We start from the raw sequence: 15648 nt of genomic DNA on the forward strand, positions 1-15648 counted from the left end.
TTGACTTTGCCAAATAACCGATCTTACTCTGGGTCCTTTATTCAAAGAACCACAGACTGTGTGGAATTGCCTGAGTGAAATACAATTAAAAAGCCATTAGTGTTTTTTTATGAACTTCCTTTTTGATGAGACAGAGAGAGATGGAGAGAGAGTCTGTAACGATGCTTAATTGATTTTCATTATTAGCCTGCAGTACACAATTGGTTTACTTTGTTAGTTATATTGTCCTCACTGGAGCTTCACGACAGTATAGTGCAGCCATTTTATAGTGAGATAACATCATTTTGTAAACAGCATTTCACCGGTGTCAAATATGCATGATTTTGAAGCGAAGCAATGCAACAATCAGGCCTACTTTATATTTTATTTTTGTTTCTCTGACCTTACTTACCAGTCTGCGGAGCATCATGTATCAATAATGATAATTTACTGCCACCGTGTGGAGATAAGTTAGGGGTGCGAGTTATTGAAAACTGATGCAAAATATTTTATTAGCTTTGGTTTTTATTAAGTTGTGCAGATCATGTATGTCTTCTGATAACCCGGTAATGCAAATTAATACGCAGGATTATTTTATTTTACAGTGAGAGTGACCACATTATTTGATGTATGGGATGGGGACCAGGCTTTGAGTAATGCACTTTTCTTGCATTTTCCCTCCATACCGGTAGATGGTACTATTTTTCTGTGTTGACAGGCATCTGTGTCACCAGCTGCCCTTCTTTCAGATTTGTTTACTTCACCGTCATTTCAATGGCGGAACACTGAAAAAAAGCATTTGAGAGCGGTCAGATTTCGGATATATTGTTCTAGTTACGAACGAGCTGAGTACTTACATTTATCATCTTGGCTAGCTAACATAGTAAACGAATCGTTTTGTCCCAATATTTATCTTAGTAAACCTTCTGGCTGGGGCATTTCCATCAATTAAAGCACGAGATCCCCGAAATGGCAGATAACAACACAGGTGGGAGAGTGACTAGCTTGCTAGCTAATATGTGTTAACTAAAGTGGTATGCTAACGCGGTTATTTCTATCTTGCTAACTGTACGGATAGCTAGCTAGTACAAACACTAGTTTTAATCATCCACCAGCATTTACATGGGCTTCACATTTAACAAACCATCGGTTGTTTGCTAGCTGATATTAGCAAACGCCAGTGTTGCTAGCTAGCTATCCTTCCAGTGTCCTTGCGCTGGCTGCGTTGGTAGCTAACTAGCTATGAATTTATATTGACTAACTAAACATGCCAATAAACAACTATTTAGTTAGCTAGCTAGTTAGTTGTTAATTGTGTCACGTGTGCCAACATTTGCACACTCGAATACCTATTCACTAGCTTGCTAGTTCCCAAACTTGTCATGTCAACAATCTTGACTAGCGTGTCATGAATGCTAACTGTCAACACACGCCCACCAGAATTTGGACCTAGCTAGCTTACGTTAACTAACTTGGTTTAACATTATGTTATGGCTTGGCAGCAAACCGTTGGCATTATTAGCTAGCTAAATGGGCTGTATATATATATATATATATATATATATATTTTTTTTTTTATTCAAGTCAAGCATGATAACACTTCTTCCTCTGGGATTTCAGACCAAGAAAAAGCAATAGCTGCAAATGCGTTGGAGGCGTTTACGGTAACGTTTATTTACCATCAACAGTTTGCTGCAAATTGTGCAATCCCAGGGAGTTGGCCAACTTGGCTACAACTCCATCTATCAAACCTATCTGATTTATGTTTGTTTACATTTTACATTTACATATATTTGTTTACATTGTTGATGTTTACATTTGTTGATGTTTACATTTGTTGATGCAACTATTCACAAGTTTTTTTTTGTTACATTTGTTGATTTTAATTTGTTTACTCACAGGCTGGAAACTATGAGGAATCTTTGAAACACCTTGGAAAGCTGCAAGAGTTGAACAAGGAGGACTACAAGATTGCTTTGAATAAAGCAATAGCTGAATTCTACAAGAGCGGCCAAACCACCACATGCACCCTGAAGCAGACTCTTATTGCAATGAAAAACCAGGTGACTATCGTTGAAACCTTTTATCCAGTCTCTCAATGACACGCCAAATAAATGTTAAACATATTCTAGTATCGTTGATTCCTGTTTTAAATGTCTTGATTCTTGATGAATATATTCACAGATGCACACAATAGTTCATTAAGTTGGCTAATACTTAACATTCATGCATCTTTTTTGTCTATCAAGGTTCACACTTCAATGGAGGATATTGATGGTTTGGATGATGTAGAAAACAGTCTTCTCTACTACAATCAAGCAATCATTCACTACCACATGAGACAGTACTCCGAAGCTATTGCTATTGGAGAGAGGCTGTACCAGTTTCTGGAGCCGTTTGGTAGGTTTTGGTGTTTTTATATGGACAGTCGTATTTGTCAGACTATAAGCTCTTGTCAGAGAACACAAACATTGAAATGTATTGCATGACTACACAGTACACACACTCACACGCACATACTTAGTCACAGCAACTGGCAATGTTCCTGATGAATCGGCCTTTGCAGCCCAACAGTTTAGCTTGATGGTGTTATTTGTCCTAGAAGAGAAGTTTGCTCTGGCGGTCTGCTTCTTGCTGGTGGATCTGTACCTGCTAACGTACCAGCCAGAGAAGGCCCTCCATCTCCTTGCTGTGCTGGAGAAACTGTCTGTACAGGGAAATAACAAGAACGGCAAAGGGGAGGTACGTGTCCCTCTAAAGAGGGGTGTGCTAGCATGCATCATTCTCAGGTGTCATGTTTCTGACTTTGACCCATGATGTTCTGATGTTTGTTACTGTGCTCATGTATGTTGAAAGTTATTTTCCACCTCATGGAGAAAGGACTGTTCTTCCTAAGCAGATATGTTATTATTAGTGGCAACTGTAAGGTTCTTGTGTTGACGGCAAAGATGTGCTGCTGCGTGTGTACTCACATTGAGGTTGTCTGTCATGTCCAGGTAATATTTCAGGCACAGTGCAAGTTCTACATTCACAGGGACCCGGTAGTGGAGGCAGCAGACTTCATTCAGGATAATCTCAGGGAGCTTACTGGAGGACAGGTTACTAAAATATACTTCAGGCGCTTACACACTGACACAACATTGATCAACAAACACAGAATTGAATAGGTGTGATTTGGCGGGTGGAGCGTTGGTCAATGTTGGGTCAGTGTAAAGGTGTCTTTAGAACCAAACACCACACACTCCTACTTTGGGTGTTCACGTCATTTTTGTCTGCCCAAAAAAATATCTTACTGAGGTTATGCAGTTACGCTAGTTACATCTGAGTGCAGGCTATTTTACTAATGGTTTTAAACTTCACTTACTATGAGAAGACATTTGAAGTCTATATTTTCTTAATGCAATGTGGTTATTTTCAAACGTTGGTGTCTATCTTGATATTGCAGAGTGTCAACAGCGCCAACAAAGATGGTCGGAACCAGAAGGCAGAGTTCATTGGCATGATCGAAGCGGCAAAATCCAAAATGCACCAGGTACGTTTAACACCAGTCCTTTTCCTGAGGTGGAGGAAATGAAGACGAAAAAAGCAGCTTTTGAATTGCTGCTTTTGTTTCACACTTGTCGTTCTTCCCGTCCACAGTACAAAGTGCGAGCGTACATTCAGATGAAGTCATCAAAGGCCTGCAAAAGGGAGATCAAGTCTGTGATGAACACAGCAGGGAATGTGAGTCATGATGTTTGTGTTGCTAAACACATTACTAAACTAGCCTGGTTCCAGGTCTGTTTGTGCTGTCTTACCAACTCTTATGGTCAATGGCGTGACAATGACCATAGGAGTTGGAAAGATGGCACGAAATGATCTGGAACCAGGTTATTAAACTGGCTTACTAAACCTGCTCTCTCCCAAACATCCCCTTCCTACCTTTCCCTGCTTCGGTCGAATGCACTGATTGTAAGTCGTTTTGGATGAGAGCATCTGCTAAATGACTAGAATGTCAATGTTTCCATGCCAACCTGTGTTTCCTTCCTCTCCCACTAGTCTGCTTCCTCACTCTTCCTCAAGAGTAACTTTGAGTACCTGAGAGGAAACTACCGCAAAGCAGTGAAGCTCTTAAACAGCTCCAACATCGCAGAGCACCCTGGGGCCATCAAAACAGGTACGTTTAGACCCCTGTTTACCTGGTTATACATCCAACATAGTTGTTGGACCGTGCTGGAAAAGACAATGTAAAAGTATATATCTGATTCAGGACTATATGGATCAGGTTGTCTAGATGGTGTGAAAAGGGTTTAGGACTGTCCTGTTAGCGACAGAGCACAATTGAGTATTACCTATATCAGGTGTTCCCAAACTGGGGTACACACAATGCCGTCGGGGGTACGCCAAATAAATGTGATTCACATTAAAAAAAATTAAAAAAAATGTAAACTGCTTTTATTTTTTCCAATGGGTCTATACATTTGGGTGAGGGTCTTTTTCTGCTCTTGAGTAGCCTAGTTTCAATGACAGAAATACAATGAAACCATCTAGTGTTCAGTGAAATAACAACACAATGTCAAATACAGGTAGCCTAGTTAAATAATGAACATCCAATCACATTAACCGTTACTTTCTCGCGGGAAACCTTCACTCCTGCCAGACATTTAGAAACGAAACATGACAATTTGAAAAATAAACCATAGGAGTTTTCTGAGCGAGAATAAAGATGACTTTCGAGTAGTAAGGCATGTATAAAAGCAACAGACACCATTAATAAGAAGGGCTAGAAGTGTCTTATATGGTGAGCTACTGAGTGGCTAGGACAGCCAAGCTCCATACTATTGTGGAGGACTTAATTCTTCCTACGGCCACGGATATATCTGGGGCAGTGCTGGGGGAAAAGGCCCCCAAAACTATACAGACAATATCTTCATCAAACAACACTGTTTCACAGCGCATCAGTGACATGGCAGGAGATTGTTTTGAAACAATTACTGCTTCGCATACAAGCCAGTGAATTCTATGCGTTACATCTCGATGAGTCAACAGACATGGTGGGCCTGGCACAGCTCCTGGTATATGTCTGTAACAGCTGGATGAGTCAACAGACATGGTGGGCCTGGTACAGCTCCTGGTATATGTCTGTAACAGCTGGATGAGTCAACAGACATGGTGGGCCTGGCACAGCTCCTGGTATATGTCTGTAACAGCTGGATGAGTCAACAGACATGGTGGGCCTGGTATATGTCTGTTACAGCTGGATAAGTCAACAGACATGGTGGGCCTGGCACAGCTCCTGGTATATGTCTGTAACAGCTGGATAAGTCAACAGACATGGTGGGCCTGGTATATGTCTGTAACAGCTGGATGAGTCAACAGACATGGCGGGCCTGGCACAGCTCCTGGTATATGTCTGTAACAGCTGGATAAGTCAACAGACATGGTGGGCCTGGTATATGTCTGTAACAGCTGGATGAGTCAACAGACATGGCGGGCCTGGCACAGCTCCTGGTATATGTCTGTAACAGCTGGATGAGTCAACAGACGTGGCGGGCCTGGCACAGCTCCTGGTATATGTCTGTAACAGCTGGATGAGTCAACAGACATGGTGGGCCTGGTATATGTCTGTAACAGCTGGATAAGTCAACAGACATGGCGGGCCTGGCACAGCTCCTGGTATATGTCTGTAACAGCTGGATAAGTCAACAGACATGGTGGGCCTGGTATATGTCTGTTACAGCTGGATAAGTCAACAGACATGGCGGGCCTGGCACAGCTCCTGGTATATGTCTGTTACAGCTGGATGAGTCAACAGACATGGCGGGCCTGGCACAGCTCCTGGTATATGTCTGTTACAGCTGGATGAGTCAACAGACATGGCGGGCCTGGCACAGCTCCTGGTATATGTCTGTAACAGCTGGATAAGTCAACAGACATGGCGGGCCTGGCACAGCTCCTGGTATATGTCTGTAACAGCTGGATGAGTCAACAGACCTGTCGGTTACGTTTATGGGGGTCAATTAAGGAAGACATCCCCTTCTACAAACCACTGGAAACCTTGACAACATGAGAGGATATTTTTAAAGTACTGGACTGCTTTGTGACATCAAATGGACTTTGGTGGTCAAGATGTGTTGGTATCTGTACTGATGGTGCAAAAGCCATGACAGGGAGACATAGTGGAGTGGTAACGCGCGTGCAAGCATTTGCTCCCGACGCCACTTGGGTACACTGCAGCATCCACCGAGAGGCTCTTGGGTACACTGCAGCATCCACCAAGAGGCTCTTGGGTACACTGCAGCATGCACCGAGAGGCTCTTGGGTACACTGCAGCATGCACCGAGAGGCTCTTGGGTACACTGCAGCATCCACCGAGAGGCTCTTGGGTACACTGCAGCATGCACCGAGAGGCTCTTGGGTACACTGCAGCATCCACCGAGAGGCTCTTGGGTACACTGCAGCATGCACCGAGAGGCTCTTGGGTACACTGCAGCATGCACCGAGAGGCTCTTGGGTACACTGCAGCATGCACCGAGAGGCTCTTGGGTACACTGCAGCATGCACCGAGAGGCTCTTGGGTACACTGCAGCATGCACCGAGAGGCTCTTGGGTACACTGCAGCATGCACCGAGAGGCTCTTGGGTACACTGCAGCATGCACCGAGAGGCTCTTGGGTACACTGCAGCATGCACCGAGAGGCTCTTGGGTACACTGCAGCATGCACCGAGAGGCTCTTGGGTACACTGCAGCATGCACCGAGAGGCTCTTGCTGCCATAGGAATGCCTGACAGCTTGAAAGACGTTTTGGACATTACAGTGAAAATGTTTAACTTTGTTAAAGAAAGGCCCCTGAACTCTCGTGTATTTTCTGCATTATGAAATTATATGGGCAGGGACCATGTAACGCTTTTACAACATACAGCTGGTTATCAAGGGGCAAAGTATTGGCATGTTTTTTTTAAATTGAGAGACCAGCTTAAAGTTATCTTTACTGACATAATTTTCACTTGTCTGACCTCTTGCATGATGAAAGTTTCTCACACGACTGGCCTATCTGGGTGATGTTTTTTCTAGGCTGAATGATCTGAATCTAGGATTGCAGGGACTCTCATCAACTAAATTCAATGTGTGAGACAAAATTGAGGCTATGATTAAGAAGTTGGAGCTCTTCTCTGTCTGCATTAACAAGGTCTTAACACAGGTCTTTCAATCATTGTATGATTTTTTTGTTGTTGTGTGCAAATGAACTCAAGCTTATAGGCAATGTCTAATGTGATATAGCGAAGCACCTGAGTGAGTTGGGTGCGCAATTACACAGGTAATTTCCTAAGATGGATGACACAAACAATTGGATTTGTTATCCCTTTCATGCCCTGCCTGTAGTCCACTTACCATATCTGAGCAAGAGAGACTAATCGAAATTGCAACAAGTGGTTCTGTGAAAATGTAATTTAATCAGAAGCCACTGCCAGATTTCTGGATTGGGCTGCACTCAGTTTGCCTTGGAAAATCATGCTGTTAAGACACTGATGCCCTTTGCAACCACGTACCTATGTGAGAGTGGATTCTCAGCCCTCATGAAAACTAAATACAGGCACAGACTGTGTGGAAAATGATTTAAGACTGAGACTCTCTCCAATACAACCCAACATTGCAGAGTTATGTGCATCCTTTCAAGCACACCCTTCTCATTAACTTGTGGTGTTTTTCACAATTCTCGATTAACAAATGAAGTTTATATGTAAGAAAGCTAAATTATTGATTTGATTTGGTTTTGGTCCTATAAGAGCTCTTTGTCACTTCCCACGAGCCGCGTTGTGACGACAACTCACACTCATTCTCTGTTTAATAAATGTATCGTATAGTGTGTGTTTGGCAGGCTTACAATGATGGCAAAAAAACACCATTTGAGAGTGTGCTGACCCTGGTGCTAGAGGGGGGTACGCAGCTGGAGATTGAACGTTTGAAGGGGTACGGGACTATAAAAAGTTTGGGAACCACTTCCCTATATGAATGTGAACTTCCGCTAAATGTTCTGTCTTGTTTGTTTCTACCATCAGGTGAATGTGTGCGCTGTATGTTCTGGAACAACCTGGGTTGCATACACTTTGCCATGGGGAAACACAACCTAGGTATATTCTACTTCAAAAAGGCACTGCAGGAGAACGACCACACGTGTGCACAGCTGGGGGACGGTGGGGCGACGGGGAACGGGCAATGTGAGTCAACAAACTGGGTTTAACGCCATTCAAAGCCACAGGACAGTTTCTCAGACACAGATTAAGACTAGTCTTGGACTTAATAGTATGTTAAATGCAGATTCTGACATCAAAATGGTATCTTAGTACAGGACTAGTTTAATCTGTGTCTGGGAAACTGGTCCTACATGTTTCTCCTGTCATTGTACGCCGACTAGCTCTGTTGTCTCTCTGTCCTTCCAGCTAAGCAGTTCTCGGGCATCCCCATGTGTGCGCTGCTAGCCAACAAGCGTTATGAGCTGCTGTATAACTGTGGGATCCAGCTGCTGCACATCGGCCGGCCCCTGGCGGCCTTTGACTGTCTGATGGATGCTGTGCAGGTGTACCACTCTAACCCTGGCCTCTGGTTACGGTTGGCTGAGTGCTGCATTGCTGCCAACAAGGGTGTGAGTTGTGATTTTTAAAAACACACTTACAAACACACGCACACTTGTTTTCTTACAGTGAAATAAAACTTAACAACATTCAAATTTAGAATTTTCTTATTTTTCCAGAGCTTAGAACAAGACAACAAGGGTCTTCCGAGTAAAAAGGGTATCGTTCAGGCCATCGTTGGGCAGGGCTACCATCGCAAGATCATCCTGGCATCACAGTCCACCCAGAACACAATCTACAGGTCAGTTTTCCCTCTCCTTATGGACCTAACCAGTGCTGTCCAGGAGATGGCGCTAAAACATTTGTTTACGTGGTAGTGATTGCTGAAATTAGAGGGTACTCTGAGACAACTCAAGATGTTGATCATTACTATATCTCCATTAACCTCTTGGTTTACTCTTTCCTCTCCTAAATGTGGGTGTGTGTAGTGATGGGCAGTCTGCAGCCATTCCGGTGGCCAGTATGGAGTTTGCAGCGATCTGTCTGAGGAACGGCCTGGTCCTCCTCCCTGATCACCAGCAGCAAGAGAACAAGGCAGAGAACGGCTCCAAGACAACCAGCCAGTCAGGCAGCACAGAGAGCGGCTCAGAGAACAGCGACGCCTGCAGGTCAGTGTCTCATCTCACCCTGAGATTGGCTTGGTGCTAAAACATGCCTTGTCAAATCTATTTTTGTAGAGCACTGTGGTTAAGATTATAGACTATTAACAAGGATTCAGCTCTCCATGTCCTCTTATAGAAGAAGAACTTTACAGGAAGTATCTTTCTTTCCATTTCCCCGACGTCCTTATCGTTGGTTTGACAGTGGGAAAGGTCAAGAAGGAGACAAGTTCCTTTCTGCAGCGCCGTCTTCACCTCTGAGGAAACAGGAGGTTGAAAACCTCAGGTAAGAGAGACCTCTCTACCCAGACCTTTCTGTTTCCCTTCCTGTCTCCCCCAGTCAGTTAATAAACCTTTCTCCCCTTCCTGTCTCCCCCAGTCAGCTAATAATCCATTCTCCCCTTCCTGTCTCCCCCAGTCAGTTAATAATCCATTCTCCCCTTCCTGTCTCCCCCAGTCAGTTAATAATCCATTCTCCCCTTCCTGTCTCCCCCAGTCAGTTAATAAACCTTTCTCCCCTTCCTGTCTCCCCCAGTCAGCTAATAATCCTTTCTCCCCTTCCTGTCTCCCCCAGTCAGCTAATAATCCATTCTCACCTTCCTGTCTCCCCCAGTCAGCTAATAATCCATTCTCCCCTTCCTGTCTCCCCCAGTCAGTTAATAATCCTTTCTCCCCTTCCTGTCTCCCCCAGTCAGTTAATAATCCATTCTCCCCTTCCTGTCTCCCCCAGTCAGTTAATAAACCTTTCTCCCCTTCCTGTCTCCCCCAGTCAGTTAATAATCCATTCTCCCCTTCCTGTCTCCCCCAGTCAGTTAATAAACCTTTCTCCCCTTCCTGTCTCCCCCAGTCAGCTAATAATCCTTTCTCCCCTCTCTGTTGCCCTGGTCCTCCTGGGTCTCTGTTGCCCTGGTCCTCCTGGGTCTCTGTTGCCCTGGTCCTCCTGGGTCTCTGTTCTCTGGACTAATTGGACAAAGCTTGCCCTCCTTCCTTCTACTTTTCATTAGGAGGGGGTAGAGTTGGGGAGGGGTTAGGGTTGGGGAGGATGTGCTGAATGAAGGGCTGACCCCACAGGGAAAGTTTACGAGCAGCTCCGTCAACTACTTGGGTTTATTTCCTGGAATCCCTGAGTGTTCTGTTGCCAACCAGTGAGAGGCCTGGGAGGGACACGACCACTACAGTCCAGACTCTCCCCGCCTGCACTTCTCTTTAACCAAGAAAAATAATTGAAAGAACTGAATTTATTGTTTAATTAGTATTCATTTCAATATAGAATTAATTTCCCCCACATCTGAATGTTATGCAACCCACTATGTTTCCCAGTGCAGGATGGTGTGATCTTTTGTTGTCCTGCCTGTGCTGACTGGGTCCTCCTATATGGTGTTGTCTCTCTAGGTGTTCCCTCCTGGCCTGCAGTGCCTACGTGGCCCTGGTGTTAGGAGACAACCTGATGGCCCTGAACCATGCAGAGAAGCTCCTTCACCAGACCAAGCTGTCTGGATCACTCAAGTAAGACCTCTATCCATCCGTCTCTCTCTATCCATCTGTCTCTCTATCTCTGTCCCCACTCAGATAAACTCTTACACCAGATGGACTTCATTCCTCTATCCCCTTTTCCCTTAGCCTTTCATCCTCACTCCCCCTTTCCCCTCAACACCTCTTTCTGTTTCTTCCTCTCCCCCCTCCTTCCCGCTACCCATGCACCTCATGTTATCACTTCATTAACCTCCATATGACTTACCCCCCCCTCCCCCAAAGCTTACAGCACTTAACATGACTCACCGTCTGGTAATGGTAATGTGGCCCTAGCAGACCTCTTGACTCTTCAGACTACTTAATGACTTCATGACCACAGACTTCCCGTCAGTCCCTCCTCCTTCCTTGGATTGCACTGCTGTCCTCCTCACCACAGAATGTGGAGGGTTAATGACAGAGTAGGGGGGTACCCTGCTGTGCTCACTGCAGAATGTGGAGGGTTAATTTCAGATTTGGGTGCGGTCATTTTGCTGTCCTCACCACAGAATGTGGAGGGTTAATGACAGACTAGGGGGAGTATCCTGCTGTCCTCCTCACCACAGAATGTGGAGGGTTAATGACAGACTAGGGGGGTATCCTGCTGTCCTCCTCACCACAGAATGTGGAGGGTTAATGACAGACTAGGGGGGTATCCTGCTGTCCTCCTCACCACAGAATGTGGAGGGTTAATGACAGATTAGGGGGAGTATCCTGCTGTCCTCCTCACCACAGAATGTGGAGGGTTAATGACAGATTAGGGGGAGTATCCTGCTGTCCTCCTCACCACAGAATGTGGAGGGTTAATGACAGATTAAGGGGAGTATCCTGCTGTCCTCCTCACCACAGAATGTGGAGGGTTAATGACAGATTAGGGGGAGTATCCTGCTGTCCTCCTCACCACAGAATGTGGAGGGTTAATGACAGATTAGGGGGAGTATCCTGCTGTCCTCCTCACCACAGAATGTGGAGGGTTAATGACAGACTAGGGGGGTATCCTGCTGTCCTCCTCACCACAGAATGTGGAGGGTTAATGACAGACTAGGGGGGTATCCTGCTGTCCTCCTCACCACAGAATGTGGAGGGTTAATGTATTTCTTCTAAAATAAGTAAATAAACTTTTGGTCACCACACCATGTACATCCATAACCTATGGTGAGATCTGAAAACACCAGTAGGTGGAGGGCACCCCTCAAACATGAAAGAAATAGAGCAGATTGCTGCTGAAAGGGGGCCAAATTGTCAGTAGAAAGGTGCAGCAAGTTCATTGAAGTGTTTGTCTGCCGTTATCTTGGCTAAAGGCTGTGCAAGTTACAGTCCGGGGTGCCAATCATTTTGTCCATGTCGTTGGTCTTTATTTTCTAAATTTATCTTGGCTCAAGTTTACAGAACTAAAATGGGTTCTGCAATGTTGAAAATCCAATAAAAACGTGATGTCAAATGGATTTGAGAATAAGGGAATTATTTAAGGAAAGTGCAGGGTGCCAATGTATTAGGTCGTACCTGTACATACTGTAAAACTCAGTATCAAATAGCCACCAGTCCCATTTAATAGCCAGGCAACAGGAGACATTTCAGCAAATTAACTGTTTACGTGATTACCATTAATCGTTTACGAGGTTTAATGTTTGATTTGTGACATAAAAAAATCAATTATGGCAATCATCCGTTTTTATCGGCAGTAAGAAAGCGCTAATAACTGCTAGCTAACTGGCCAACACAAAAACACAACTTTAGGAGTACAGAAAATTGTCCGACCACCCTCTAGTGGCAAAAGTAAGAACTGCTGAAAATGCACAGTCATAAAGGAGACTAGTACATTTTTATAGAGGCATACTAAGACAAAATAAACCTGACCGTGTAGGGAATTGATTAAAATAATTCTTGATTTAAACAATTAACAATGCAAAAGCTGTGCGCATTAAGGACAAAGAATCCGGCTCAAATAGAAGCCTGTCTCTAAGAAGTGTGTTGAGTGATTTAACACCCGGGCTGTTAACTGAAGTTTTACTGTATATCACCTTTTTTGACAGTATATACGATTAGCTATGTTCACATCCCCATGAACAAGCCATAATACTAGTGAGTCAATGATGCATCTGATTCTGTCTGACGGTGCATCCTCTGTCTCTCTGTTCCAGGTTCCTGGGACACCTGTATGCTGCAGAGGCCCTCATATCCCTGGACCGGATCTCAGAGGCCATCGGTCACCTCAACCCAGAGAACGTCACTGATGTCTCCATGGGGGTGTTGTCCAGCGAGCAGGACCAAGGTTAGTCCTCACACCCACCTCTCTAGCTCCAATCGATGGCTCTGCTGGAAAACACAGCACCCCAACCAGTATTCTGCCCTAACTGAAATGACCTATCCATTTTACCACATGATGGTTTGATGTCTGAGTCTCATGATGACTGGATCACTGTTTGATAGTGTTTGTGTTCACAGGGCCAGATAAAGGGGATCTGGAGCCTGTCGAGTCATGTGAGTGTATATATACACACACACACACACACACTTATCACCTAACACACTCCCTGCAGTCTCAGTAGAGACTCCCCATCTGTGTGTGAGGTGACATCCAGTGATCATGTGTTGACAGGGTGTGTTGTGTGTTGGTACAGCAGGGAAGCAGACTCCTCTGTGTTACCCCAGCACAGTGAGCTCAGCCCGGGCCATAATGCTGTTCAACCTGGGCAGTGCCTATTGTCTGAGGAGTGAGTACGAGAAGGCCCGCAAGTGCCTGCATCAGGTACGGTTCATACTCGCAGGCACACGCCCACACACACACAGCTACAGTACATACTTATCTCTTGAAACCATTCAGATGTGTTATTATCCCAAACATGACTGTGTTTAGATGTCTGTGAACCTGTTCCTCTCTCCCAGGCCGCCTCCATGGTGAACACCAAGGAGATTCCTCCTGAAGCCATCTTACTGGCTGTCTACCTGGAGCTGCAGAACGGTGAGTCATCTCTCTGGGTTCTCATTCCCACCTGCAAAGTTGTGATGTGGGGCCCTCAGGTTTCCCAATCTGGCCCTTATGATAGTTGTCTTTTATAGATTCTTATTGACTATTGTTTTCTAGCATAGTATGAGGCAAGGGGGAGGGGCTCCAAGGAAGTGTTGAGACTGATGTCAAACTCTTGACATTCCAGTTCTAGAATTCTCCAGGTAGAATGCCGAAGGCCACACTCTGGCACAAAGGCAGGGATGACAGATTACTGCTGTCAGTCAACCTCTATCCAGTGTAGAAAGGTCAGGGGTCAGGACCTTATGACCTTACTAAGAGCTGTGTATGATCTCACCGTTTCCCTCTGCCTCTCTTTGTTTCTCTCCCCCACCCCCTCTCCTCTCTCAGGGAACACACAGCTCGCCCTGCAGATCATCAAACGTAACCAGCTCCTCCCGTCAGTGCTCCAGGCGCCCTCTCCAGACACACGAAAGAAGCCTGTTCCCTCCTCCTTCCAGCCTGTCCAACCACCCATCCAGATGCCCTCACCCTTCACAACAGTTCAGCGCAAATGAGCCCTCAACCCTTGTTCCCCTAACCCTCCTTGCCCCATTGCACAGCAACACGCACCTGTCCACCTCTCATCACTTCACCTCAGTGTATTATTTATTTAAGGCAAGCTGACCCCAACTCAGTGCCGGTGTAGGGTGAAGTTGTCCCTAGATGCTGATCTTGACTCAGCTTTGTATTTCCTCCCACTAATGGTTAACATTGGTGGAGAGGAAGCTGATCCTAGATCTGTACCTAGGGGAAATTGAACTCCTCAGCGCCCAGACGGAGCCCCTCCAGGTCAGGTCCTGGTATGAAATGCAGAGGTCTCCTGTCGGGTGGACGAAGGGTGCGTTCACGGCCCAAATTACACCTTATCCCCTATGTAAGTGCACTCCTTTTGACCAGAGCCCTATGGGGCCCTAATAAAAGTAGTGCCCTATATAAGGAACTGGGTACCATTTGGGATGGAGCCTTTATTCAGTGGCTATCACCTGCAGTGTCTTTGGGGCAGATCTGACATGATTTCTCTGTTCTCTGAGAGTTTTAACTTTCCATTTGTGACAGCAACATCCGTTATGATATATACTGACCGACTTTTGCTTGGGGCAAATTAAATACCTGTATAAAAAAATAAATTTTATTTACAGAAGTAAGCTGACTTGCATTTTATATGGCTGCTGGGTCGGTAATAGTTTTCAGACCCTTGAGGGAGAAGGTGGAGTTGTGCTGCTGTCATGTCAGAGGAGGAATATGCTTTGTGTGGGGGAGGGGTTAAGAGGCTGTCCTTTTAGAGGAGGGCACAAGGACCACACACACTAAAACCTGGTTTTGGTACATAGTACAACTCGATTGACCAGGGCCCATCGGGTTTGGAATAGCGTGCCATTAAACACACTCCAACTATTGATATTTTCCTGTTTAAACAATGTATAAATACAGGTCATGTACACATGTAACAGTAAAGTTTTAGACAAACGCAAATTTCAAGGAGTTGGTCTGACGGTGCCCTCCGTCATCAGCCTCCCCTTACTTGAACAAGAGAGGAAGGCCCCCTCCCCTCACATGGGCCATGACATGAGGAGACCTGGACCACCCATTGTAAATCAGGTGATGAGATAAAGGAGACTGGGGTGTTACATTCTAAAGCCTCCCCTTCCCTGCTGCCAGACTGAGCCATGAGAATACTCCTCACCAATAAACATGGCTTTGCCTGGTCATCTCTTGGTACGTGGACACACCACTTCTCTGTTATTCTACAGTGCCTGAATAACGGACTCAAAGTGACGGATCAGGAAATGGATGCTGGATACAAGAATCCCCAAACTGCATAGGAAATGTTAAGTCCATATAGACGAGAAGCAGACGGCAGGTTAACAGCAGTCGCCTAACATCCTTCAGAATGCTTCTTGAGTCCCAAATGGCACCCTAGTCCCTATATAATGCACAA

General features: G+C 45.3%; 1 protein-coding gene across 3 annotated transcripts; it reads left to right on the forward strand.

The window, feature by feature from the left end:
- Nucleotides 1-736: 736 nt before the first annotated feature.
- LOC139387526 (CCR4-NOT transcription complex subunit 10-like) lies at nt 737-14854 on the forward strand. Of its 3 annotated transcripts, none has more exons than XM_071133825.1 (19): nt 737-967; nt 1600-1643; nt 1881-2042; nt 2229-2379; nt 2585-2721; nt 3425-3511; nt 3619-3702; nt 4018-4135; nt 8019-8177; nt 8400-8602; nt 8711-8832; nt 9020-9199; nt 9396-9476; nt 10583-10696; nt 12841-12971; nt 13145-13180; nt 13321-13448; nt 13586-13661; nt 14058-14854. In XM_071133825.1, the coding sequence occupies exons 1-19, from the start codon at nt 949-951 to the stop codon at nt 14222-14224; spliced, it is 2199 nt and encodes a 732-aa protein (XP_070989926.1). In that variant the 5' UTR covers nt 737-948; the 3' UTR covers nt 14225-14854. The 3 variants fall into 3 exon arrangements, 2 of the variants coding, with proteins under 2 accessions (XP_070989926.1, XP_070989920.1); XM_071133819.1 differs by having other exon boundaries at nt 748-967; nt 2582-2721; XR_011629188.1 differs by having other exon boundaries at nt 764-967; nt 2582-2721; nt 13299-13448; nt 14058-14199.
- The last annotated feature ends 794 nt before the right edge of the window (nt 14855-15648 follow it).

The sequence above is a fragment of the Oncorhynchus clarkii genome, chromosome 3 (genome assembly GCF_045791955.1).
Source record: "Oncorhynchus clarkii lewisi isolate Uvic-CL-2024 chromosome 3, UVic_Ocla_1.0, whole genome shotgun sequence".
Taxonomy (NCBI): Eukaryota; Metazoa; Chordata; class Actinopteri; order Salmoniformes; family Salmonidae; genus Oncorhynchus; species Oncorhynchus clarkii.

Excerpts from the sequence above, each read along its gene's own strand:
- LOC139387526 (XM_071133819.1), top strand. Across the intron at positions 3,703-4,017 it reads TGATGAACACAGCAGGGAAT|TCTGCTTCCTCACTCTTCCT; the intron begins GTGAGTCATGAT and ends CTCTCCCACTAG. Across the intron at positions 8,178-8,399 it reads GGCGACGGGGAACGGGCAAT|CTAAGCAGTTCTCGGGCATC; the intron begins GTGAGTCAACAA and ends CTGTCCTTCCAG.